General features: G+C 47.4%; 1 protein-coding gene across 1 annotated transcript in view; it reads left to right on the top strand.

Annotated features, from left to right (window-relative positions):
• Positions 1 to 21750, top strand: part of LOC135810043 (patatin-like phospholipase domain-containing protein 7) — a 40704-nt gene extending 18954 nt beyond the window's left edge. The window contains exons 19-43 of the mRNA XM_065323509.1: positions 1 to 101; positions 441 to 564; positions 1124 to 1173; positions 1519 to 1582; positions 1882 to 1948; positions 2544 to 2672; positions 2902 to 2965; positions 5496 to 5610; positions 6077 to 6133; positions 6611 to 6745; positions 7860 to 7901; positions 8206 to 8249; positions 8693 to 8770; positions 10066 to 10109; positions 10354 to 10466; positions 10766 to 10829; positions 11872 to 11924; positions 12415 to 12484; positions 12984 to 13100; positions 13417 to 13565; positions 15377 to 15489; positions 16350 to 16389; positions 16923 to 17096; positions 17540 to 18001; positions 21001 to 21750. The exon at positions 1 to 101 is cut by the window's left edge and continues 31 nt beyond it. Coding sequence (XP_065179581.1) covers positions 1 to 101; positions 441 to 564; positions 1124 to 1173; positions 1519 to 1582; positions 1882 to 1948; positions 2544 to 2672; positions 2902 to 2965; positions 5496 to 5610; positions 6077 to 6133; positions 6611 to 6745; positions 7860 to 7901; positions 8206 to 8249; positions 8693 to 8770; positions 10066 to 10109; positions 10354 to 10466; positions 10766 to 10829; positions 11872 to 11924; positions 12415 to 12484; positions 12984 to 13100; positions 13417 to 13565; positions 15377 to 15489; positions 16350 to 16389; positions 16923 to 17096; positions 17540 to 18001; positions 21001 to 21009 — 2478 coding nt within the window. The 3' untranslated portion in view covers positions 21010 to 21750. The remainder of the gene's footprint in view (positions 102 to 440; positions 565 to 1123; positions 1174 to 1518; positions 1583 to 1881; positions 1949 to 2543; positions 2673 to 2901; positions 2966 to 5495; positions 5611 to 6076; positions 6134 to 6610; positions 6746 to 7859; positions 7902 to 8205; positions 8250 to 8692; positions 8771 to 10065; positions 10110 to 10353; positions 10467 to 10765; positions 10830 to 11871; positions 11925 to 12414; positions 12485 to 12983; positions 13101 to 13416; positions 13566 to 15376; positions 15490 to 16349; positions 16390 to 16922; positions 17097 to 17539; positions 18002 to 21000) is intronic.
• The last annotated feature ends 4270 nt before the right edge of the window (positions 21751 to 26020 follow it).

Below are 26020 nucleotides of genomic sequence, written 5' to 3'. Positions count from 1 at the left end.
AGCATAGCATCAGATCTGCTGAAGGAGATGTCACCCTTCCTCCGTCAGATGGACTACGCCCTGGATTGGGAGTTGGTGGAGGCTGGACGTGCTGTCTATAGGTATGTAGTCTGACTGTCCATACAGCTGTATGCATGGTTGTGTATGCACATGTGTGTGTGGGTGGGTTTGACTGTGAGTATTTGCGTGTGTATGTGGATGGTTGTGTATGTGGATGGATGTGTATGTGGATGGTTGTTTATGTGTATGGAGGGGTCTGGGTGTTATGGGGGAGGGGCGGGGGCGGGGGGCACTGGCCTAAAGTGGAGGAGTGCCCAGTCCGACTTGAGAGAAGCCCTTGTGTCCTTTTTGATATGTGTGTGCGCATGCGTGCACGCGTGTATGTGTGTGGGTGGGTGCTTGCGTCCGTGCGCGTGTGTTTGTTATGTGTGTGTTTGTAGACAAGGTGATGTAGCAGACAGTCTGTACATCGTTCTGACCGGTCGTCTGAGATCCGTTGTCAAGCACAAAGCTGATCACAAAGAGTTGGTAGGAGAGTATGGGCGTGGTGACACTGTTGGTGTGGTAAGTACTCACGCCATCCACCTCATGTCTATCACCACGTGTCTATCACCTGATCTCAATGACCTCGAGCATGGACATTGAATCGATAGCCGCAGTCAGTACAGGCTATGATCCAGCTGTTGCTACATTGTCTTGTCTGGTACTATCTCTGTTGTTCAGTTCCTGTCGGCCTGTTTGCTGACGTCACTTGCTAAGCTTGCTAATCCTCAAGGACATACATGTACATCATACCACGGTAGTCTTCAAACTCTGGACAGCTACCTGTTCTTCAATCTTCTGTTCACTCAGAGTGACATACCATGGCAGTAGCAAAGATCTACACTGCTCACCCTGCTTGCTGTTGACTACAACTTCCGGCGCCAGTGTATCACAGCTAGGCTCATCAATGACTGTGCGTGTGTGTGTGTGTGTGTGTGTGTGTGTGTGTGCACGTGTGTGTGTGTGTGTGTGTGTGTGTGTGTGTGTGTATGTGTGTGTGTGTATGTGTGTGTGTGTGTGCTTGCGTGTGTGTGCATGTATGTGCTTACGTTTGTGTGAATATGTGACCGTGTTGTAACAGGCGGAGGTACTAACTGGTGCTGAGTATGGAACAACGGTCCACGCTGTCAGGTATGGACTTCATTGCCTTACCTTCCAGCAGAGATCCCCGAAACTAACATAGCCGCAATAGTTTGTATAGGGTTGTAAGTGATGTACTAGTAATTGCTGGGCACTATGTCTGATGTGTGTGTATGCGAAGAGATTGCTGTGTGGATATGGATGTTTTGACCATGCTTGATGGCTGTATGGGGTAGTGTGGTGCTGTGGCTTTGCACAAGGCCGCTGCTTGCTATAAACTTAATGTGTGTGTGCGTGTGTGTGTGTGTGTACGCGCGTGTGTACGAGTATGTGTACTCGTTTGTGCTCATATTATGTGTATGTGTTTGCATGTATGCATGTGCATCTCTCCCATAGAGATACAGAGATAGCTGTAATTCCTCGTGGACTGCTGAACTACATCAAGCGGCAATACCCCCAGGTAGGTCACTTTTCTTCTGGCTTGTAAAGTTACTTGCTTTGGAGTTGGTTGCTAGCCATCTATACTTCTTCTTGTCACTGTGTATCTCCTACCTCTACCACTGGGTTTGTGCCATTGGCTGACACACTCATATTTGTACATCATATACATCACAATTGCTCCAAGTCACTTCTCAATTATATTCCGTCCTGGCCTGCTGACAGTGTGCGCTGAGATTCGCTGTTTCCGTGCCAACTGTCATGTGACACACCAGAAACGTGTGTTCTTTCTGTACTGCTTCTACTGGTATGTTGTTACAGGTGGTGAGTGTGTTGATTCACTGGTTGGGACAGCGTGTTATCGGCTCATACCGACGCAGTGGTGGTGGTAAGTGACTTGCAGATCATTATGCTGTACATGTAGCTGGAAGACCAGTCAGAGTCAGAGTGCTTAACACGAGCACCTTCGTATTACTTCTCTGGGACGACATGCGACGTATGCAGGATACTCAATTTTCAGACACTACTGTCTACTTTTGCTGAGCAAGCATGCACATAACTGAACTAGGCTACTAATTATGCTGAGTGTTTGCAAGATTATCATTGAAAATTTCACTTTATTGTTCACTTGTGCTGACTATTCCAGTCCCTTGTGGCATTCCTCTATGCTTTTTTTAATTTATTTGTTTCACCTTCTCATGGCATAGCGTCAGTGGAGGCCGTGAAGTGAGATGGGATATGATATATGCGGCCCACGTTGTCTTGTGTATAGCATCCTCTTGTTGTGCTAAGATGGCTGTGCATGCACGCGTGCGTCTGTGTTTGCGTGTCCCTTTGTGTGTGTGTGTGTGTGTGTCCCTGTGTCCCTGTGTGTGTGTGTGTCCCTGTGTGTGTCCCTGTGTGTGTGTCCCTGTGTGTGTCTATGTGTCTGTGTATGTGTGTGCATACATGGGTACATGCGTATGCATCTTACTCGACTACAGTGTCCTATCGGAAGGGCAAGGGCCCCGTGCAGTCCACTAATCTGGCTAACATTGCTGTTATCCCGGCATCCAAAGACGTGCCACTCTCCAACTTCACCACTGAACTTTGCCGAGCGCTCAAGTACATCGGTAAGTGGCAAAGTATATCGTGATGTTTGCATGGGTTTCCTCAACTTTCCTGGTACTGCCTTCTCCGTACTTTTTGGGTATAAGGTGGAGTGATGTGTCCTTTTTGATCACTACAATCCGTGTGATTGACTGTCATGTGTATCGCGCTGGCTGATTGCATGTTTCTGTTGATTTGTGGTGTGTGTGTGTGTGTACGTGTGTGTGTGTGTGTGTGTGTGTGTGTGTTCAGGTCCTGTGCTGCGTCTCACTAGCAACATTGTGGAGGAGAGGCTTGGCTCAGCTGCCTTAGATACGTACGTATTGACGCGGGTATTCTCACTGGAAAGATGTTTGAATTGCATCTGTAAATGAGCCTTAGGCCATGTAAAATAATTATATTGATTGTTTTAATATATGCGTGTGACGCATCGTAATTCTTCCCTGCCTTCGTCAATACCCGGCTGCCACAGGCAATGGGGCGTTCATCGCCATCTTGAATTTGACTGAGGACAGCTCCAATGGTCACCTTGCTTGCATCGGTACCGTAAACCCCCTAATTTTAGCGACCAATATATTTAGCGATTTCGAATTGTCGACGTTTTAGCGATCAGGGTAGACAGTGCTTTGGGTAATGTGAGCAAACGGAGTGCTAGTATATATATTCTACGGTACAAATATTACACAGCAATGAATCAAACAAGTCTCATTCCGCTGTTACTCCGAGTTTCGTGTCAGAACACTTCATCAGACAGCATATGACCAAGACTAACACTCACTAGAATATATATACGGAGAAGGGGAGAAGGGGGCAAAGGTGATGGAGGTACATTTCAATAGCGCGAGGAAAAGGGATGACAAAATCAGCGTGATTATAAGAGGAAAAAGATGTTGAGAGTATAGAGCATAGCCAGGGTAGAGAAACAGCGCGATTTTCTGGCAACACATCAGTACAGATTTGTGCTGCATTGTTACACATCAAATTGTGACCTAGGGTGGTAAAAAAAACCTAGGGACTTTAGACAACTGTATATTCTACAGTATGTGTACTAGTGAAAAAAGGAAAAAAAAGCTCAGAAGAAAGGTAGTAACTGAGTTGCTACACAGTAACACAGACAGGTATGCAGTGCAGTGCACATCTACATGTATGTGATGGTACCGTTCACTGAAAACAAAAACAAACACAAAAAGATTCGCGACCCCTAACTTTAGCGAATTTGACTGATTCGCTAAATTCGCTAAGGTTAATGTGTCGCTAAAATTAGAGGGTTTACAGTATAAAATAAAGCCGCCAGGCGAAACAGAAGAGTCAGGATACACCAACACTGGGGCTGTTGTCAGTGAACGTTTCGGAGAAGTGAACGCCGCATCACAACTCTCAGTCCTCGTAAAGCTTGCGTTCTTGCCTGATATAACAGTCATCGAAGTGGAGCGCTGAGCAAAGCCATGGATGAAGCGACGGCAATACGCGGCGTGTCCCAGAAACACACGCACAGACTTAGGTACATCCCACTGCTCAATAGCCTCCGCTTTGACAGGATTCGGAGCCAAGCCGTCAGCCGAAATTTGATGGCCAGGGAAGAGCACCATCCGTTGGAAGAAAGAACATTTCTTCAATTTAAACTTCAGTCCAGCAGTCCGAATGCGGCCGAATACAGACTTGAGGATCTGGAGCTGTCCAGTCAAGGTAGCGCTGGCATTCAGTGCATCGTTGAAGAATACTTGACAGAATGGCTGCTTAAGCACATTACATAAGCCATAAAGCACAGATTCCATAACACGCTGGAACGTTGCCGGACCATTTCTTCATCCCATTGGCATAACCGAGAACTCGAACAAACCCAGCGGTGTTGTTAAAGGTAGTCTTTGCCTTATCTTCCTCGTCCATAGCGATCTGCCAATAACCTGATGCTAAAGCCAGGAAAGTGAACCATAAACAGCCGGGACAGTAAGTCTAACATGTCATCAACTCTTGGGATGGGATACACACCTGGCTCTGTAACACTGTTCAACTTGTTGTAGTCGATACGCAATCGGAGAGACCCGCCGTCCTTCTTTGGAACGAGAACTAAGGGTGACGCCCAGGGACTAATGGACTCGCTGATTGTACCACGGGACAACAGATCATCCAGCAAAGCTTGCAAAGCCTGCCGGTGGTGTGTGTGTGTGGGGGGGGGGGGGGAGGTGAGGTGGTGGTGGTGGTATGTATTGGTATGCTGTGGCTATGATTAGATGTTGGTGCCAGCTGCTTTCAGTGGTGTTGAACAATGAACGATAATAGGGAGGTTTCGCTCTACGTAATTACGTATGAAAATAACGTAGGAACTGCACGTAATTTTCATACGTAAAAGCACCGCTGTTGAATTTCGCTCTACATGATTTCTCCACGACTGCTAAGCATGCCTTGTTGCTTTGGAGACGCGTTGGCTGCATGCGTCCACCGCATGCAACACGAACCGAAACCGCATTTTCCATTTTGTTTTCCACGTGGTGTGTGCCTTGTGTTTCACGCGGCTTGAACATTGCGGGATAAATCTGGAAAGTGCGAAAAATATTTCAAAATGTCCTACGGAGGACCCAACGTAGGAAACAGCTTTCCTACGGAAATCCGTAGAGAGTTTTACTTTTGAAAGTTGCCCTCGCTCCCCGGCGCGAACAATATACGGATTTTTATATGTAATTACGTAGAGCGAAACCTCCCTAATGAGAAATTGTTGCTGCGGCTGAGATTGTCTGATTGCCGATACTCAATGGCCATTTCTCTTGCTGTGCGTGTGTGTGTGTGTGTGTGTGTGTGTGTGTGTGTGTGTGTGTGTGTGTGTGTGTGTGTACAATACTGTGTTGCAGAGTACACGAGTACCGGCTACTCAGCTGGCTGAGTCAGCAAGAGGACGTACACCGTATTGTCCTGTATCAGACAGACAAGATCATGTCCATGTGGACACAGCGCTGCATACGACAGGTGAGGCTTTCTTCACCCCTCTACGCATAACCCATAGCGCCCAGCTTCACCTAGCGCTAGATACTCATAACCCATAGCAACCACCTGCGCTGACTTAGCGCTACATTTGCGTAACCCATAGCACCCACCTGCACCTAGCGCTAAATTTGTTTATGCCTGTGGCCCTATATGTTTATAAGCGTACTGCTAGGTAGAACCCCAGTATCAGTTGTCTGATGATTGCCTAGTGGCATGAACACTTAGAGTTGCAACCAACCTGAACATCCTCCACTTAGTCTGCTAAACGCATAAGCCGTATGTAGAATGGGTAGTCTGCTGTTTTGTCTTATTTGGAGTCTGCAAGCCAGACCGCAGCTAACTCGTATTTTATCCGTGTGTGTGTGTGTGTGTGTGTGTGTGTGTGTGTGTGTGTGTGTGTGTGTGTGTGTGTGTGTGTGTGTGTGTGCATGTGTTCTTTCTGTGCTAGGCTGACTGCATTCTCATTGTCGGTCTTGGAAGTGAAGAGGACCCTGGCGTGGGAGAGGTCAGTAGGCACATTCACTTTTGCCCTGTGTGGGCTCTCCAACTCTGACACATACTGCAACTCCTCACCAGTGTTTGAACTGTGGTAACAGGATGTTTACAACTTGCTGTCACTTCCAGTGCTCCTAGCTCCAGTTACAAGTATTTCTCCTGGTGCGGTGTGCTCAGAAAATCAAAGCTGTAACGTATTTCAGAATTTTTGTAACCGCCTGGTGTGAACCTAGTGTTGATCGTGTAGTGTGCATTGTCGTACTCCATTGCTGTGTAGCTGGCAGACATTTTGTCATCGCCTGGTGTTGATGGTGTAATGTGCATTGTCGTACTCCATTGCTCTGTAGCTAGCAGACATGTTGTCATCGCCTGGTGTTGATAGTGTAGTGTACATTGTCGTACTCCATTGCTGTGTAGCTGGCAGACATGTTGTCATCGCCTGGTGTTGATGGTGTAATGTGGATTTCTGTACTCCCTTGTTGTGTAGCTGGAAGCTGAGCTGGATAAGATGTCGGTGCGTGCACAGAAGGAGCTAGTTCTGCTTCACCGTCCGAACACAGTGGCACCGGAAAACACGGTTGAGTGGTTGGTCAATCGTGGCTGGTGCTCTGCTCACCATCATGTAAGTTTACTTTAGGTTTGTAGGTTTGCTCTCTCTCTCTCTCTCTCTCTCTCTCTCTCTCTCTCTCTCTCTCTCTCTCTCTCTCTCTCTCTCTCTCTCTCTCTCTCTCTCTCTCTCTCTCTCTCTCTCTCTCTCTCTCTCTCTCTCTCTCTCTCTCTCTCTCTCTCTCTCTCTCTCTCTCTCTCTCTCTCTCTCTCTCTCTCCCTCTCCCTCTCCCTCTCCCTCTCCCTCTCCCTCTCTCTCTCTCTCTCTCTCTCTCTCTCTCTCTCTCTCTCTCTCTCTCTCTCTCTCTCTCTCTCTCTCTCTCTCTCTCTCTCTCTCTCGCCTCTCTCTCTCTCTCTCTCTCTCTCTCTCTCTCTCTCCCTCTCCCTCTCTCTCTCTCTCTCTCTCTCTCTCTCTCTTTCGCCGTGCTTGTTTGTCAAAAGAAGACCTGCTTTTTGCCAGTATGTTAACTATCGTCAACACACTTGACGTGAGTTTTGGCAGCTTGAGAGTGTGCTCAACACTTCATGGTGCAGAACTGTATGTACGCATGTAAAGAAGGATTGGACACTTTTCAGCTGTGACTTCCCGTACCCTTGCGTCCATATATCCGTCACGTTTACATAATTATGTGTACTCCACCCATCTGCTGTACACTGCCTCCTCAGCGCCTTTAGGCTTTAGTGCACACACCCGTCTGTTGCCCGCCATCCTCCTGACACTTCCACCTGCCTGTTGTCTCTCCTAGCGCCTTGGCCCGCGCTAGCTTTCTCCCAATACCTTACGCCACCAGACTTAGCGCCCACCTGCACCTAGCTGTAGATTTGTTTACGCCCGTGACTCTGTGTGTTTGTAAGGGTACTGCTAGGTAGAACCCCAGTATCAGTTGTCTGATGATTGCCTAGCAGCATGAAACTCAGAGCTACAACCAACCTGAACGTCCTCCGCTGAGTCTGCTATGTTCTAAGGTCTGTTTTTGACATAGAGCACTCTCTGCAGCTCGGGGATCTACGGATTTGCGTACTCCAAGTATATTTGTGTGCATATGTGTGTGGTGATGGCACTGGTCGATTTGTGTTCTGTTTGTGTGCTTCTTTCTTTGTGTGGTTCTCTCTGTGCTGTGTGTTTGTAGATACGATGTCCAGACAGTGTGTTTGAAGAGGGCATCATGACGGTAAGACTGTAATCACACTACGTACCGAATTGAGTTTTTCATTTTAGATCCGTGTTCTCACTACGTACGCCATTGAGCTAGTATTTGGATGGTACTGTGGGGAAACACATGATTTCAGCCACACTCTAGCAAGCTGGTTGTGTTTCTCAATACAATTGTAAGCCGGTGGTAACGGGGTGTGCGAACTTTACTTTACTTTTTTGTAGTAGTTTTTCTATGTTCTTCACGTCTTCCTTGCGTTGCTGCCTACATTTCACAGTAGTTTATTTTAAAACTGTATGAACATGTGATGTTGTGGCCATAGGAAAAGGAGCGTGAGAAATACGCGCAGATGGCCTCCCATGACAGGTATGTGTGTATCTGTCTGTCTGGTTATAATGCACATGTGTGTGTGTGTGTGTCTGTGTGTGTGGGGTCTATGTGTCTGTGTGTGTGGGGTCTATGTGTCTGTGTGTGGGGGGTCTATGTGTCTGTGTGTGTGGGGTCTATGTGTCTGTGTGTGTGGGGTCTATGTGTCTGTCTGTCTGTCTGATGATGATGATGATGATGCATGTATTTGAGCTTGGCGTCCTTGCAAGTATTTTCTAAGTATGTTTATGCACTGGATCTTTCTCCGCCCAAACACACACACACACACACACACACACACACACACACACACGCGCACATGTATACCTATGTGTATGCACTTCAATTTACAATCAATGTGAATACGGCAACATTTTTGTGCTGACATTGGTGGAGGAGTCTGGTCTAGTTCTGGACGTCTGGTTATGTTTGTTGTGTTTCAGGAAAAGTGACTTTGCTCGTCTTGCGCGTCGTCTTACGGGAACATCCATTGCCTTGGTGCTCGGTGGTGGTGGAGCTCGGTAAGTCGAGTGTCACAACCACTGCTGTGTGTCTGTCTCTTGTGTGTTGTATATTTCCGTGATAGATTCTTTTTAGCGTCAGGCCGTGTCTACATGGTCAATGCCTCTCCTCACTGGTTCCCTATCGGCGAAAAGAAATATTGGCGTACAGTCAACTTCGCTAATAATGACTGCGGATATAACGACAATTCGCGAATAACGACAGAATTTTCATGCCCAGAGCAAAGTCCCGTCTAACTGTAACACATATAATGAGACTTCGGGTATAAGGACACCCTTTCTGATGCCCCGCCGAGTGTCATTATAAGCGAAGTTGACTGTACTCTGCTGCTGTCACGAGTACTATAGTAATATTATAGCATTTGTTACTCTCGTCACTCACGATGTAGTGAAGCTTGGATATAGCGACACACTCACAGGCAGGCTCGAAATAACATTTTTTATGATTTTCTGTAGTGTCCTATCCTTATGTGCTGAAGCACTGTACTGCTTGCATCACTTTCCCAATGTTGATGATGATCTGTCACTGTTGCCAAAGGCTCCGAAGGCACCCGAGCTGTTCTGTGTAGGTACTTCTGGGGAAGACCCGGCATCTGTGCTTGGGTCATGTGACGCTGTCCTCTGGCCGGCCATGAGCAAAGCAGTTCCGGTTACACTTCAGCGAAATCAGGACTGAAGCCGTCAGTTTGTTCAGCGGCACAACACCAGGAAGTGGGGTATGAGCCAGCGGGCAATCCACTGTATTCTTGAAAATGTTTCCATCGCACTAACTCCACAACAAGCTCTCAGCTGCACGGACTAAACTGTTGCTTGAGAGTCTGTTGTGGAGTAAATACAACGGAGATGTTTTCAAGTGTAAAATACTAAAGAATACTGTACAAGCAGAAATATTCGTCTGGAATTTAATTTCGTCTTTTTCGTCCAAGGAGCTTTGGGACTAAATTAAATGCCGGACAAATGTCAATTTGTCCAGCGTTTCAATACACTGTTATAGTCCATGGACTAAATTTTCAACCGGACGAAATCCCTTTCTTAGGAGTTGGACGAAATTATTGACCGACGAAATGCTCTGCCTGTACAGTATGCTGCAGTGGAGTTTAAAATCCTCTGTGTGCTGTGGGAATTCTGTGTGGAGTGCCCTTGCCTGTTCAAAAGTTGAAAATACCATACAGTGCACATGGCATTGTGATAACTTTGTACGTTTGATTATGTAAAAAGTAAATACTCAGGGCTGTGTAACGGTACTGGTATTGCTGTTGAATTTCTTCTGCTTTGTCGTGTCATTTGCAATGCAGAGGATGTGCTCAACCTGGTGTGATGAAGGCCTTAGAAGAGGCGGGTGAGTCTTGCTGTGACTCTCTCTCTCTCTCTCTCTCTCTCTCTCTCTCTCTCTCTCTCTCTCTCTCTCTCTCCTCTCTTCAGCGCACCATTCTTTGCCCCCGCCCCCTCCCCGATAGTACTCTAGGTGCAGTTGGCGCACACAGTACACATAACAATCCTATCTCTGTTGGAGCTTCTTCTGTGACCGACACTATGTGTTTATGTGTGCTTGCGTACGCACACCTGTGTTTTTGTGTTTAAAGGTGTGCCGTTTGACATGGTTGGCGGCACAAGCATAGGCTCTCTGATGGGCGCTGTGTACTGTGAAGAGAGGAACGCCGATGCACTCTGGTCACGCTCTAGAGAGTGGGCCTTGGTGAGTTCCACTACTCTCTGCCATCTTGAAGTAAAATTGAAATGTTTATCCCATGTTGCATTCAGGCATTGAACTTTTCCAGGAGTTTTCCTTATCATCTTCTATGTATGCAGTGCTAACAAGCGTATGTGCTGTCAGCGAGCAAGTGCCTAAATTGAGAATATTCGCACTTTCACATCAATGAAGTTGGACTTGTTGAGCATGGCGTAGGACATGCCAGGTTAATTCTAGTTTACAGCATGCTGTCGAATACAGTTGAGTAACGTCACTGCTACTGTGCCTGCTACTGTGCTGTGTAGGACTTTGGGGTCCTGTGGAGAAAGGTGGTGGATATCACTTGGCCGACCATGTCTCTACTGTCAGGTAAGGCACATCTGCCATCACGTCTTTGTTTGCATTCAGCTGCAGTGCTTTGCTTGCCGGAGACTTTTAAAAATGTTGATGCTGAAAACGGCTTTCCTTGGGTACACCCTCAGGCAAGCCAGCTGAAGCCACTATGCCCAATAAAAAGAGTGCATAAACAAGAGTATGCAACTGTGGTTATGGGTCAGTGCGCGGCGCGCTGCCTTCATTACGTAACTTGTCTTCATCACGCTCTGAAGCATGCATTCAAACTCACAATTTCTCGCACGAGCCCATCTGTTTTTGCTCGATTCGTTCCAGTACCTACGCGATTTCTAAATTCTGGCGCGTGAACTCCAGTTCCGTACGAAAGTTCATTTCAAACCAGAGGAAAGTGCGGTGTTTGATTTTCCGCAGTGCGCGGACTGCAGCTGAATGATGTAATGAAGGCAGCGTGCCGCGCATCTGGCCCATAGAAAAGAGATCACAGTTGCATACTCTTGTTTATGGACTCTGCCAATAAGAGCAAAGGGAAACGTGCCTTTGTGCCTGGATTTACAAACAGTAAAGCCATTGATGGAATACCACTGACATATACACATACATGGGTCCTCGAGGTTCAAGACTCCTTCATGAATCCGTTTTCAATGTAAGAGTATGGCGGTTATGCGAGTGATTTCACCGGGATTTTCAAATGGACACAAGTGTACGAGCGCGAGTCAGCAGATATTAGTTTTTTTTCGAGTGCTCGCTAAGTATGCAGCGTGATCGTGAGTCGCCAGAGCAAGTGCCGCGAGTCCACGACTTCTACGAAGCATCTCCACTGATGATGTAATCACATAATCTCTATACATGACTGTATGCATATGTGTATCTTGTATCGTGTAGTTGATTGCCTGCAGTGTTTTTATATTCTTGTCCCATTGTCGTCCACTTTGCAAGACAATGCCCAGTCTGTACCTGTGCATAATTTGAGTGTTGATCATTGATCTTGTTCTTTTTCTCCTTCCTTGATCCTCTCGTTGATCTTGTTCTTTTCCCCTTTGGTCATGCGTTCACTCAGGCAAGAGTATCAATAACTCGATCAAGTGGCTATTGAAGGAGAAGCAGATTGAGGTAAGATAGTGTGCACGTGCGCGCGTGTGTGTGTGCGTACGTGTGTGTGTGTGTGCGTACGTGTGTGTGTGTGTGTGTGTGTGTGTGTGTGTGTGTGTGTGTGTTTGTGTGTTTGTGTGTGTGTGTGTGTGTTCACTGTGCATGTAGAGAGGAGCTGGCCGTTGTGAGGTGTGTGGTCGATTGCAGTACTCCGGCCTGGGGCCACCCATTTGCCGTTCAACAGGTGTTTTAGGATCAGCTTAACTTATGTGCGGTTGCTGGTGGAGCTATGAAGATTATACATGTATTACTGCTGTCAGAGGAGAATATGACACTGCACCCCTCCCGATCCAATGTGTACAAATACCCCTACTATCTTTTCCATTTCCTGCTCAGTAAGGGTATGACTGGATTTTGAAGCCCCACAACTAGGAAATCTTCAGACAGATTTTGTTATTTTCTTCATGTTCACAACGAGCGCATATGTGTGTTCTTGTTTGTGTATGTTCAGGATCTCTGGTTACCGTACTTTGCTGTGACGACAGACATCTCGGAGCAGAGCATGAAGACGCATCACTCTGGTAAGGCACAACCCAACCGCTCTTCCCAATCCCATGTGTTCTTAAATCTTAATGCATGCACTCACTTACTGCGGGTGCTTATTCCTGATGTTGTCGCACCATTCTTTCAATCTTTCGTGGAATGTTTTTTCCCCGTATTATATGTTGTTACCTCTTCTATGTGTTACCATTTGCAATAATTACTGCTAGAGAACAACATATCTCACACTCGTCACCACTATTTTCAATACTCAAGGACTCAAGAAATGTTTTCACGAACCAGCTTCGTGCATTCTCTTCGACGAATTTCTTGAGTTCGTGCGTATTGATGATGGCGGTGAAGAGTTCGAGATTTGTTCTTTTCTTGCAGTATTTAGCTTTTTGTCTCCTGGGAAGTTCTTTGCAATAATACCAGTGATTGTTGTTGGGTTCTGTTTCTGTTTGGTGGCCTGCTGCTGCCTGGACTGCTCCTGTCTGAACTGGTTTGTGTCATGTACCCTTTCATTGTTTGTATTTTCAGGCAGTCTTTGGCGTTATGTGCGAGCAAGCATGACATTGACTGGTTACTACCCTCCCATGTGTGATCCGGTTGACGGACATCTTCTTGTTGACGGCGGGTACACTAACAACCTGCCTAGTAAGTAGTCGTTCTTTCCCGACCGTTCTTCATCTTTCGTCTGTGAAGAGGCTATTTGTCATAACTCTTCTTGTTAACCATGAGTAGGAACTAGGAAGTATTAAGTGGGTTCTGGGACAGGGGGTGCCCTGTCCCCAAAAATGGGGTATTGTGATAAACATGCATTGTGGGTTCGAGTCTCGTTTTGAGATATGATTCATTCAACGTGTGCCTATTCAGTAACTCCGTGTGTGTTTGTGTGTGTGTGTGTGTGTATGTGTGTGTATGTGTGTGTGCGTGTGTGTGTGCGTGTGCGTGTTATAACGGGTTTGTGTAGCCGATGTCATGCGTGCGCTGGGAGCAGAGACAGTGATCGCCATCGATGTGGGCTCCAAGGACGAGAAGAACCTCACAAACTACGGTGACACTCTTTCTGGATGGTATCTTCTCTGGAAAAAGCTGTGGCCATGGTCACCACCAGTGAAAGTAAGTCAATTCAGTGCTCTCTGGACGAAGACCATCATCGGTCTGTACTCTGTAGCGACATCCCTATTTAGTAGAATAAGCAACATTGTGTACACTCTGTAGCGACGTCCCTACGCTCGTATTTAGCAGAATAAGTAACGGGGTAGATGCTACAGGGTACAGGGCAGGGGGATGAGCAGTTGTACTCCTAACTTCCAAGTTTCACGACAGAACGATCATCAGCCGAGCGGCTCCTCCTCTACCGTGTGCCTATGCTGTGTGCCTATGCTGTGTGCCTATGCTGTGTGCCTATGCTGTGTGCCTATGCTGTGTGCCTATGCTGTGTGCTGTACAAAATAAGTACTGTACTGCTGCTGCTGCTGCTGCTGCTGCTGAGCTGCACGCCACTGGTAGTTCACAAAGTATGTGATCCTCTATGTGACACTGTCTGTCACTGATGCTAGCCACGCTGAAAACACCTTACTGTAGGGATATCGGCGAACGCACTGCGCAGCGTGTTCGCGCATGTCTTACGTCATACAAAAATCTATGAGGCGCACGGCCGACAAGAAAAAATGGCGATCGCTGAAATCATGTCTTGGGTCAGGCACAGCGCAGGCCGACCAGGAGTAAACAATAAAATCGACACTCGACAGGAAGCCTGTTTGTTGGTTTGCTTGACCTCGATTCATTCAGGAAAGGAGACATCAGGAGCTAATATTCTTCGGCGCCTATGACTGGTAAACGCTCTCAAGCAAAGACATGACAAAGGAAGAAGACGTTCGTAGCTGGATGGAGCTATGTTTGCACCAAAGAACAGTACTCGTACTTCCTTGCGAACAGGCCACCTGGTGACCTTTGGTTACGTCTGAAACTTACTTGTTGCTAGCCATGCCAAGCAAGTTTCCAAGACTTGGGCCCCTACTCCCTTGTCTAGACAGCCATGACCAGAAACTACTTGGGCACAGGTCCTCGATGCGAGAACAAGTCACTGTCATTCGAAACTTCAAAAGCGCCACGCGTGGTACATGTACGTACATGGTGCCCAAGTAATCTTTCGATTTAGATTTTCGCGCGAACACCTCCGTGGATTTCCTCCAATCTTGGCACGTGTACTCCACATGGTCAGGCAAATTCAATGACGTCTTCAAAAGGGGACTTCCCTGGTTAGATCTTGCCAGGTACCAGCCGTCGTACTACGAAATCTAGCTGACGATCGTCCATTTTTGAGCTGGAAGAAAGTGCCTCGGAAAACCTGTGGACGAAGTCGAGAGCAGTGTAATAAGCGATGAATGTATTCGTAGTCACCTTTGTAGCCATCGCCCAGCGTCGTAGAGGGAAGCTTCGAAGAAGCTCGGCTCTAGCTGGTCTTCTTCCTCAGACACTTCTTCGCCATTCCGTCCTTCTTTTCCATCCTGACTTACTAGCGATTTTTTTCGGTTGCGGAAGGTCACGGCTTGTCGGCCGCGTGAGATGTGCACGTGATCACCTGCGCAGTCGCCTGCGCAGTGCGTTCGCTGATATCCCTACTTACTGATTCGTTTTGCTCCCTGTGAGGTTTTCTTAGTGTGTTCAAGCTGTGTGGTCTGGGTGTTGGTGTGTGGTCTGGGTATTCCGGAGAGTTACACGTGTTGGAGGCGTGCTGGTTACGTGTGTTAAAGGCTCAGTGACGTTCTGTTTGTACTGATATCAACGTGACTGTTACGTTTATTTTTCTTTGGGGGAGTTGTGTGTCGAATTCGCAACAACCTCTTATTCACAGTTTATTTTCTTTGTTGTCACTAACTCTGCTTCTGCTGTTGTCAATTCTCATCATCTGCGTTTGTTTGTAGATTCCTGACATGGCCGAGGTTCAGTCTCGCTTGGCGTACGTGTCCTGTGTACGCCAGCTTGAGCAGGCCAAGACCAGCGAGTACGTCGTTTACCTTCGACCTCCGATTGACAAGTGAGTTGCTGGCCGTGTCAATGGTCGATTTTGTCCATGTGATGTAGTGGTGGCGACGGTGACAGTGGTGGTTGTTGGTGGTGGTGGTGGTGGTGATGGTGACGGTGGTGGTGGTTGTAGTGTTTTAGTCCGTGACTCACAACACCCAAAACAACAAAGCACAACCGTAGTTCACTTGTCCAGTACGCAACTGGTTGAATATTACAGAGTAGAGCAACACTAAAAGGAAGATAATGGAGGTAGTCCAAACACACGAGATAGCTAGCATGCATGAATGGATGAATGCCAAGTGCGGTCATTCGACACTTCCAAAAGGTCTAGCATTACGGACAATAGTCTGGCCCTCAGGTGATTCACAATGTCTGGGGTTACAAACACCACAGTGGTGGTGGTGGTGGTGGTGGTGGTGGTGGTGGTGGTGGTGGTGGTGGTGGTGACAATGGTGGTGGTGGTGATGGTGGTGGTGACAATGGTGGTGGTGGTGGTGGTGACAATGGGTGGTGGTGGTGATGGTGGTGGTGGTGGTGACAATGGTGGCGGTGATGATGGTGACAATGGTGGCGGTGGTGATGGTGACAATGGTGGCGGTGGTGATGGTGACAATGGTGGCGGTGGTGATGGTGACAATGGTGGTGACAATGGTGGTGGTGGTAGTGATGGTGTTGATGCGCCCTGCAGGCCACTATCAACATCCTTGTGAACAACATCACTGTGTCCATGTAGAGTAACTTGTATGATGGCTGAAGCAATGTGTGTGTCGTTCTGGCTGCAGTGCCAGCAGGACTGTTATCCTCTCCTCTCTCCTCTCTCCTCTCTCCCTAATTCTATTGATTTCTTGTCTGGTTCTCTACACCTTGCAGGTATGGTCTTCTATCCTTCTTGCAGTTTGACGACATTGCGGTACGAGCCTTCCCTCACTGGGATTTATGTTTCTCTGCCAGCCTATGTTTGTGCATGCATTAGGGTACAGACTCAACTATGTGGTGTGGGTGGGTGCACGCTTCTGTGCAGGTATTATGTGTGTGTGTGTGTGTGTGTGTGTGAGGGGGGGGGGGGTTGTATGTGTCTGTATGCACTTGACCCAAGCGGATCCAAAAGTTTTTTATGCATATAATGGTGGAGTGATGGTGATGTCTCCTCTTCAATTTGGTATAGTTTTTAGGTAGGGTCACCAGGCATATAAGAGGTATTCTTTTAAAAGTGCGCCTCGGGCCGGGATTTCCCCATCTTGACACATACACAGCGAGCTGTAGTGATGTCACCAAGTTGTGATGATCCTGAGTGCTTTTCGAAAATGTAGTATCCCAGCTCCCAGAGATACAGATCAAGGAAACTGTGTTGCAGTGTTTGTTGCCCGTGCATTGCTACGTGCTGCTGCTGTTGCTGCTGGTGGTGGTACTGCTGCTGCATACTGGCTGTTGTTTGGTCTGCAGACAACCGGCCTAGAGTACGGTCGTTCCGTTGTGGAGGAATGGAGACGAGATGGAACTCTGCACTCCTTGCTACCTCAGGGGCAGGAGCTGCCCCGAAACAGCACCACTCGTCACAGCACCACTCGTCAGTTGGCCAAGAGGAACTCCACAATAACTGGCTGGAGGCCTAAACCAGTGAGTAATAGTCCTAGGGGTGATTACCTCATCCACAACCAGTGAGTAATAGTCATAGGGGTGATTACCTCATCCACAACCAGTGAATAATAGTCATAGGGGTGATTACCTCATCCACTGGTGCTGTTCTACTATTGCTGTTGAAGATCAGCATTATTAGCTTTATGATTTGTGGTGATTGAGTACATGTGTACTCATTGCGGTTTAAGAAACACTCATTTGGTCGTACGATTTGTGGCGTTGGATTTACTCAACTGATGATGCTGTTGACCTACTGCTTGCAAAGTATCTCCCTGTCAATCTTGATGTTCTTCACTCGCCTGCTACAATATAGCAGCAAATCAGTTGGAATGTAATTTTGTGCGTGTGTGCGTGCGTGTGTGTGTGTGCGCGCGTGCGCGCGTGTCCATGCGTGCGTGTGTGTGCGTTCTCAATCCTCCCAGCCGAGTGTGAACAATTCCTTCACGAACTTGGCGGAGCTGGCATCACGCATTGACCCACCGGAGTGCTCCAAGTCAACGTCCAGCATGCGCCACAGCAGATCCGCCAGTACCTTCTTCAGTACGTCCGACCCGGGCCGCTTTGGCAGCAGTCGCTACAAGCAGATCTTCCCGAAGGAGCTGCTCGGCTATTCGTCCGACGTGTCCGACGAGGAGGGGGCGTTGACTGCTGATGACCTGTCAACCGTACAGCACGCGGTGCGCTTCAGCCGCAGCATGCATCCGGCTGCCTCAGCGGCGTCCGGCAAGACTCATCATGCCAGACGCCCTGCTGCAAATGGTGATTATTATGAAGAAGAGGAGGGAGAGAACGATGAGGAGGCGCTATCCACACCCGGCTCACCCACCGAGTCTCCGCCATCTCATCACCGAGTTGCTTTTGCCGCGTCGGTGGAGGAACACGTTGTAAGTGAGCAGTCAGATCAGGTTTATTACGGTGCATAGGGTGTTTAGTGGATGGGGGGGGGGGGGGAGGCAGAGACAGACAGACAGGGGGGACCTATCCTGGCTATGAAATTCACACCTGACTGAAATCAATCGCCCTTCAGCCAGTCAGAGTTCAGCGTGTTTGTTGTTTCTGCATGAGAAAGGAGTTAAGCCATCAGAAAGCCAAGAAGAGATGGCTAGAATTTTGGCTAAACTCCTTCTACATGCAGAAACAACAAACAACCCTTTCTGAACTCTCTCACTCACTCACTCTCCAGGGGCGTAGCAGCCGTTCTAACCACTTTTTTTAACACAATGCCAAAAGTGCCCAGAGTGCAGAATTTTGCACTCTAATTTCTAATTTTTCCCGTGCTGCTAGGAGTATCGGCATCACCACTTTACAGCCCCGTTCACAGTACATCACTCACAAACAAATTACACATACACACACACACACACACACACACACACACACACACACACACACACACACACACACACACACACACATGTACATACTGAAAATCAAGAATAATCTGTACGCTCTCGCCTGAAACCCAGTTATCTGCACAATATGTTCACACTAATATGAACTAACTGTCCACCATACTGTTTGTCTATAAATTTCGGTTTAGTGCGCGTTTTAATTTCGCATGCAGCCTCGACATCGGATACCGTATTTTCTCTAATAAAAGCACAGGTCTCCAATAATAACCCTGGGTGAGGGGTTGTTTGAAATCATTAGAGCACAGTCTCTAATAGTAGCGCGGGCCACAATTGGTGTAGGCAACAAATATATTGACTGAGTATAAAATAGCAGCACAGCATGCCAAGCACATATTTGTAAGGAGGTTTTCGGTCTACTACTTCCTTTCCGGTGTCCATGTTATTGTGAAACATCAGTATGACAATATTCCTGAGTCTACGGTTGAGAAAATCAGTCTTGATATGGTCCATTCGTGCCTATATAGACTGGAGTTGGCTTGATAGTGGAACATTGAAAACATATTAGCAGTCTCCAACAGTCTCTAATAGTACTTCTTGGTCCGACTTATTAAAATGTGCGCTTCACTTCGTCACTCAAGCATATGTACAAAGGAGCACCTGTACTAAAAAATCAACCAAGAGACGGTAGATAGATAACTACTGTGTCGTTTCTTGGCCTGACCTTCTAGTTTTCATCGCTGCTGGTGTCTCAGGGCGCATCTGCAAGTGCGTCAACCTGCAAAACGTCGACATTTTTTTCATCATCCTCCAAGCTACACTGCGCTTCCTTGATTTTTCACTCCATAGGCACGATTTAGACGATCGACTTCGCCTCCTCCTCGTGCAGTACGACTGCCAGAATGGTGGCTGTAGGTGTTTTCGCCTGACGGCGTGTGACGCTCCCACGACACCTTCAAATGAGGCGAGCAAGCAAACCACCACGCGTAAAAAATCACTTCTCATCACCGTGTGCCGCGAGCGTACTGTCACTACTGAGTCTGATCTGTGTCGACATGTCATGCAGTCAGACCATGCGTGCTCTTCCCTGCCCGTTTCACGAATCCACTGGCCCCGGAGACTGGCGATCTTGTGACGCATCGCGATCGCGGCTCCGAGGACTCCGCACCGTATCCGCCGGATAATTCACCCTTTCTGCGCTTCAGTTTTCCACCCAGGTCGTCGCCTGAAAGTCGACCTCAAGGCCGGTTATTTATTTCGATCAACTTCTCGACGATCTCTTCTGTGATCTTGATTCGTCGGCCGCCACATCATGAACGACTGCGAGGGAGATCAGCAAACTGGACGGAGCGATTATGGTGCTTTCTGCACGAGTTTGGATGACGCGTTTGCTGAAATTCTGCCAAGGAAGCAGCGATTGCAGCGATTTCAATCCGCCAGGAGGCACTCGAGAACGATCGCCGAGGAGTTTCTGGTACTCCGTGACAATCCCCCATCGCAATGGGGTGTTGATTTCAGCACCAGGCCTTCTCTGTGTTGCGCGAGAAGCAACAGGAGTCCTCTGACGACAAAATTTGGACGCAAAATGCTCGAGTCGACTAGGATCCTGAGCCGCTGCCTCCTTTGGGGTTGGAGCCATTTCTTCTTCAACATCACAAATTGACAACTGAAGGATTGTGTTAGGTAGCTGGAAAGTTTCTTCCGTCCTGAGATTATTTGAATTTGTTTGGTTGACGTTCGAAGCGAAACGCACATTTTAATGAGTCAGACAAAGTAGTAGAGAGCTATCGCTGAAATAATAAGAGCCCCAGGCTCTTATTTGAGAAAATACGGTATGCGATTTTTTTAAGCATACGAAATATTCTTGATTCACAGTAGTAGAGAGAGTATTTTAATACTTCCTTTGCCCAGGTAAAATTTTCGCTTATCTCCTTCAGCCCACTGACAGGTGTCTGACAGCAATTTTTGCATCTTGTGCACTTCACCATCGCACAAATCTGCTGGTTCAGGCGTACCAGTTCCAAACAAGTCGGCGAAGTCGGCAAAGAGTAAAGGAAACACCTAGACTAGGCTAGAGAAGGAGTACTCATGAAGGAGTAGAGGTGAAGCGCTTGGAAAAGTGTCGATACGAAGTATTTGCGCTTCTGGGAAGTGCGAAGTACTACCCGACAACAAGTACTGCGTCGGCTGTTGACGAAGAATGACTTCTAGATTTTTCGACTTGGAGAGTTTCTCTTGATGTTCAACGACTCCTCACCTCATTCTGAGTCGTCAGGAGCCGTTCTGAGAACCTGGAATGTACCAGTAAAAAGTGTAAAGATAAGCGAAAATTTTGCTTGGGCGGAAGGAAGTAATAATAATAACTTTATTAGGATGACCCAAAGGCAATAATCGCCTATCGAGGGGTTCACCGCATTGAATGGTTGTGGTATGACAATTTAGATGATTGGCAAGTCAAGGACAACATAGCTTTGTAAGACATTAATTTAACTGTTGTCTGTGTCTTTGTTTGTGCTGTCTATATTCTGTTGCAGTTGCCTTGATTGGGTTCCGACTAGATGAGACGTTACACCGCTCCGCTATACAACCAAACAGACATCCTTCCGGTTGACTGTTATTTCATAATTTACTTTTGAACTGTTCACTCACGAGTATTTGTATTTCTGCCGTGTATCTATCTAGCTAGCACAGAGACAGAGAGACAGTGCGTGTGTGAGAAAGAGAGGCCGACCTAATAATAATCATGACATCTAACCTAATATGGAGAGCAACATTCACAAAAAAGCAAATTATTACTGTTGAGGAGAAGCTGCTTCTTTGGCTGCTGCTACAAATCTTCATATTCGGATTTTACAGATTCTGCCATTTTTAAATTGATACTGATTGGCGACCGATAGCGCGTCGCGTTTTAACCTGTATGCCACTTCCACGGTAGACCTGCAGAGCTAGCCGTGTGAGCGCAGTCCTTTGGATCCCGCTGGCGCTTGGTTTAGTCGTTACTGAGTGTGTTGTGTTCTTAGCCGTGTATAATTAGACACCATTGATTTCTTACTACTGTTTAGGTTCATGCCAGCTTCTTGTATGTTTTATGTGTCACTCACCATGTCTGGAATTTTTGCGGTTTCCGTGCCAACGAGAAATCTAGTTTTTCACCAAAATTAAAGATTATGTTACAATACTAGTGCTCTGAATCGCCTGTTGCTGCTTTGTATGTCTGCGTTCTTGTTGATATTTCACTGTTAGCCATTCATCCTTCCTAAAAAAAAAAAAGGCTTGCCCACCCATCTGGCCTCTCCTTTAGTTAGGTTTGACTTGCCTTCAGGAAGAGAGGCCAACCTTGGCTTAGGGAAGGGACGACCCTAAGGAAAGAGACCAAGAGGAAACGTGGTTACCCTTAGCCCTAGGCTTAGGAAGAGACTACTGGTACGGTGACTGGTGTATGCACCACTAGGGGACCATGCTCGATCGGGAGTGAGATCCATAAGTGAGATGAAAATGGAGTACATGTACATCTTGTGTAGAGATCAGCTGAACCCTTGTGAACCCTTGTGAGCCTTTGGTGTCAACGTTAGAAGTAGTGGGGACTAAAGTGAGCAGCTTTAGTTAGCCGGTCTAGGGGTCTCACTGTCTCAGGCAACCCAACAATGAAATCCATTGAAATGTCCTTCCAAGGTTCACCGTATTGTCAGCAATACCGGCCATGTTGCTTAGCAGTTTGGGAAGCCTACAATTTCACCCACTTTGAAAACACAGGCATGCAAAAGCCCTGAAATGGTGCGGCGCTCACTAATATTTCAGACATGCGGTAAGAAAAGACTGGCGATAATTTCCGAAAATACGGTATTTGGTATACTGGGAGGGATTGAAGCCATCCATACCAAGGCTGTCCACCATTGCAATACTGACAAATGCCACAGGATTTGACAAACCTCTTTAGTATCTCTGAATTATTGGGTACGCGGCTAGCCGCGGCTGCTCATCATGTCGGTATGAGTCTCGGAAATCGTTTTGGCTACCCTCTCCGGCATTGGGTTCCAGTGCACATTCTATTGCATTAAAAATTGATGCAGTTCTGGTAGGATCAGTGGACAACTTGATCAATCACTCACTACAGTTCTACTACAGCAGGTCAGGACCTTGGGAGAGTACATCAGCAATACTAGTATTATGCTTGGCAGGCTTTCACTTCACTACGTAATCGTAGTCCGCAAGGAATTCAGCCCATCTTGCTTCCCTTTTTGTGAGATTCAGCTCGGTTTTGAGGTAAACAACCGTAGGCTGCCAAGTGGGGTGTTTATAGTCGTCTTTATAGCCGTCTTTGGTACATCTTCTTGACGGATTCTGCTAGTATTTTGACTGTATCCCGCACACAAGTCGAGCTTGGTGAAATTATCATTCTATCCTGAACGGCATGGAATAAGTCACACATGCCTTCAATTATAACTGTATAATCTTGTTCAAATTCCTCCAATCACAACTAACTCAGCCATAACGAACTGTCAGATGTTTTACAAAGAACACCGGAGCAACATAAAGAGACTTACTGGGTTCAACAAAGTCCGCAGAAGCTCCATAATCTGGCCTCCATCTCTGGCTTGGGAAGGCTATAAGCTGCTCGAGATGGTAGGGTAGCTTTTCCTCCGTCAGGATCTCCTGGTCGATGTTCCTCAGTGGCGGCAGGTCAGTTGGAAGATCATCTGGGAAGACATTCGAATACTGGCCTAGCAATTCGCTCAGCTGCCTTTGATGATCTGGTTGCAAATCAGCCGTGGGCGGTTTGCCGACATCTTCCTCTGCAGCGGTGACCCAAGCCAAGTTCCTTGAGCGCCTTTCCTCAATTCATGGCTGGCTTGAGTGCCGGATATCATCATGGCTTCCATAGGTGACGGCAGCTGATATGGATTATCTGGACGGTGGCTCCGATGGCTGGTGAGGACCTTAGCGACTAGAGTTTCTTAAAAAAAAAAGTAAACTTCATTGGGTTTGAAAGTCTATTGCAGGGCTGCGTCTCACCAACCAGGGCTTGCCAAGTATTGCATCATAACAGGTCAATGGGGATACGGTGAAGGACTGCGAGTCACTGAAGTCCTTTTAATAATATAATATAATATCTTTATTAGGATGACCCAGAGGCTTGTCGCCTATCAAGGGGTTCACCGCTTTGAAGGATGTACATGTACATGTACATGTACACGTATGAGCTAAAGTGAAAGTAGTGAAAAGTTGTGCAGCGTGAATGCGTTGGGGAGCACACGGGGGGGGGGGTTATGTACATGGCGTAGGCATACCGGAGAGCGAAGCACTATGTTTGCAAGCGAGTTTGCGAAGCTCATTCTTGAAAACAATAATGGATGGTTCTGCAGTTAGTCTTGGTGGGAGGCAGTTCCATAAGAGGGAGGTTTGGAAGAGAAACAACGATTTTGATGTGGTCCTTCATGACGACCTCGACATGCCTGGTCCGGTGCAGATTTGATGATGTTGAGGAGCCATCAGCCAGAGTGACCCTTAGTAGTCTTACATCATGTCGGCAATGGTCACCGCCGGGATGTTGTGGTTCCGTACGAACGAGTCCGATGCGAAATTGTGCATAGAGCCAGAGTACTGAGGCCTGCCGACCGTTAACTCTTCCTTTAATAGCTGGAATCCGTTGCCACGGTGTCCTCTTCAAGCGTCGGCTCCTCTATCGTCAGGCTGTTGAACCGGTTGCCAACTTGGATTGACGAGGGGTTGAGTCCACCCGAGTTGCCCCATCACCAGTCAACACGGTGACACACCCTGTTCTTCCGCTGGCACTGGTGACCGGCGTTTGGGTTAGACGACAATCCTTTGCCACTTGTCCCAGCTTTGTTGTATACTTTATTTTATAGTGGAAAACAAAACAGGCAGCTTCCTGTAAGCAAAGCAGCCACCCTGCCAGCTTAGACGCTCCCTCTCCTCAGGAGTGAGCTTCGCAAGCCGTGGAGCCGTCCGACGCAGGAGGGCAAGCTTCCGTGCTCTGGCATAGTCGGCGGCTGGCCTGCCATCTGCATAGGCCCAATGGCGGCTTGGCGACCTGTGAGCGAACCTCTGCGTTCCCGCATACCGAACCAGGCCCCGTAGCAGCCCCATTCTGGTTGGTCCGGCAAGATCCAGGCTCGGCTTATCATGACGAAAACTGCATGCCGGTATCGAGCGATGCTATCAGCCACAAGTTGAATATTTACTTGGCATTTCCACCTTTAAAATAGCTGCTGGTGCCGTAATTCCAAACGATCTCATTGCTAGCTCCATGGAGAAGGCTCACTCTCGGAACTGAGAAGGCTTTCCATCAAAGATCGAGGGCTCCTTGGCGTGTCGACTCTGTCGAGTTCTAGACGAAGCACACTGCGGCGCGACTCTGAGACAGGCTGCGGCGCCAAGTGAGAGACTAAGGCAGCAGCCCAGCTTCTGACCCCAGCACAAGGCACCCCTACCCGCCATCAGCAGTCAAATGGCCTACTAAGCCAGGCAAACCGTAGCCGCCGCGGTCAGCGGAGATTTTCTGTTGCTGGTGCTCTGCTGTGGAACGCTCTCCCTGGTGAGGTCCACACAATTACCCGGCTACCTGAGTTTAAGCATGCATGTGTACCATACGCCTGTAGGGAGTAGTTCGAGTTGCTGCTGATCGCTCTGCTCTTCCTCCCCGTGCAGTTCAGTAACCCGCACGTAGTATCACAGATACATCGTATTCTCTCTCTCTCTCTCCCCCCCCCCCGTTTACTCGCAGTTATTAGTATCCTATTCACTTAAGTAGTAAGGAACGAGCGGGTTCTGGGACAGGGGGCGCCCGGGTCCCAAAAAATGGGGTATTATTGAAAAATGGGGTACTAATAGTACCCCATTTTTGCGGTGAAAATTATTTTTGGCCCGGTTTTTTTGCGGATAAAAATATGTGCCAGGGGGTGCCCCTACCTCAAAAAAAAAGGGGGTATTATTGAAAATATGTATTGGGGTGTTATGCTCTACCCTAAACAATAAGGTAATATGGTGTCATGATTTGGAATTCTGCATGTATCATTAATTTTGATTTTTAGGGGTGGGTGTTATGTCCTGCCCTACATCATAATATTGCATTCCGCTGTCTAAAATATTACTATTTCTAATGTCAATGTTATCTCACTTTTTCCAATTTTATATTAATCAGAACTCATAGTTTTGCAGTATTTTGACTTGTAATTTCAATTTTTCGGATCATTTTCCGTTTTTTTGACCATGTGTTCGAAGCCTGAATCGTGACAATTGATTCATCCAGGTCATCATCGGCCTTGCGCTTCCGGCTTACTACAGTATCACACGAGACTTCCGGCATCTTCTCAGGATATCCTTCATCGTCAATGTCGATCGTGCCGACACGCACAACAACACGGGTTATCCTCGTCGACATGACTGAGAGGCGGACAGATTTCGTCGTCGCTTGTGTATCCCCGTCTTTTCGAAAGACCTTGCGCTCATTGAGATCCTTGATGACACGGATGAGTTCCTGAGCTTCGATCTGCTCACCATTTTGAAATGTCTCTTCGACAATATCCAGAACAC

Source organism: Sycon ciliatum, chromosome 2 (assembly GCF_964019385.1).
Source record: "Sycon ciliatum chromosome 2, ocSycCili1.1, whole genome shotgun sequence".
NCBI classification, from domain to species: Eukaryota; Metazoa; Porifera; class Calcarea; order Leucosolenida; family Sycettidae; genus Sycon; species Sycon ciliatum.
This window is presented reverse-complemented; position numbering and strand designations above follow the sequence as displayed.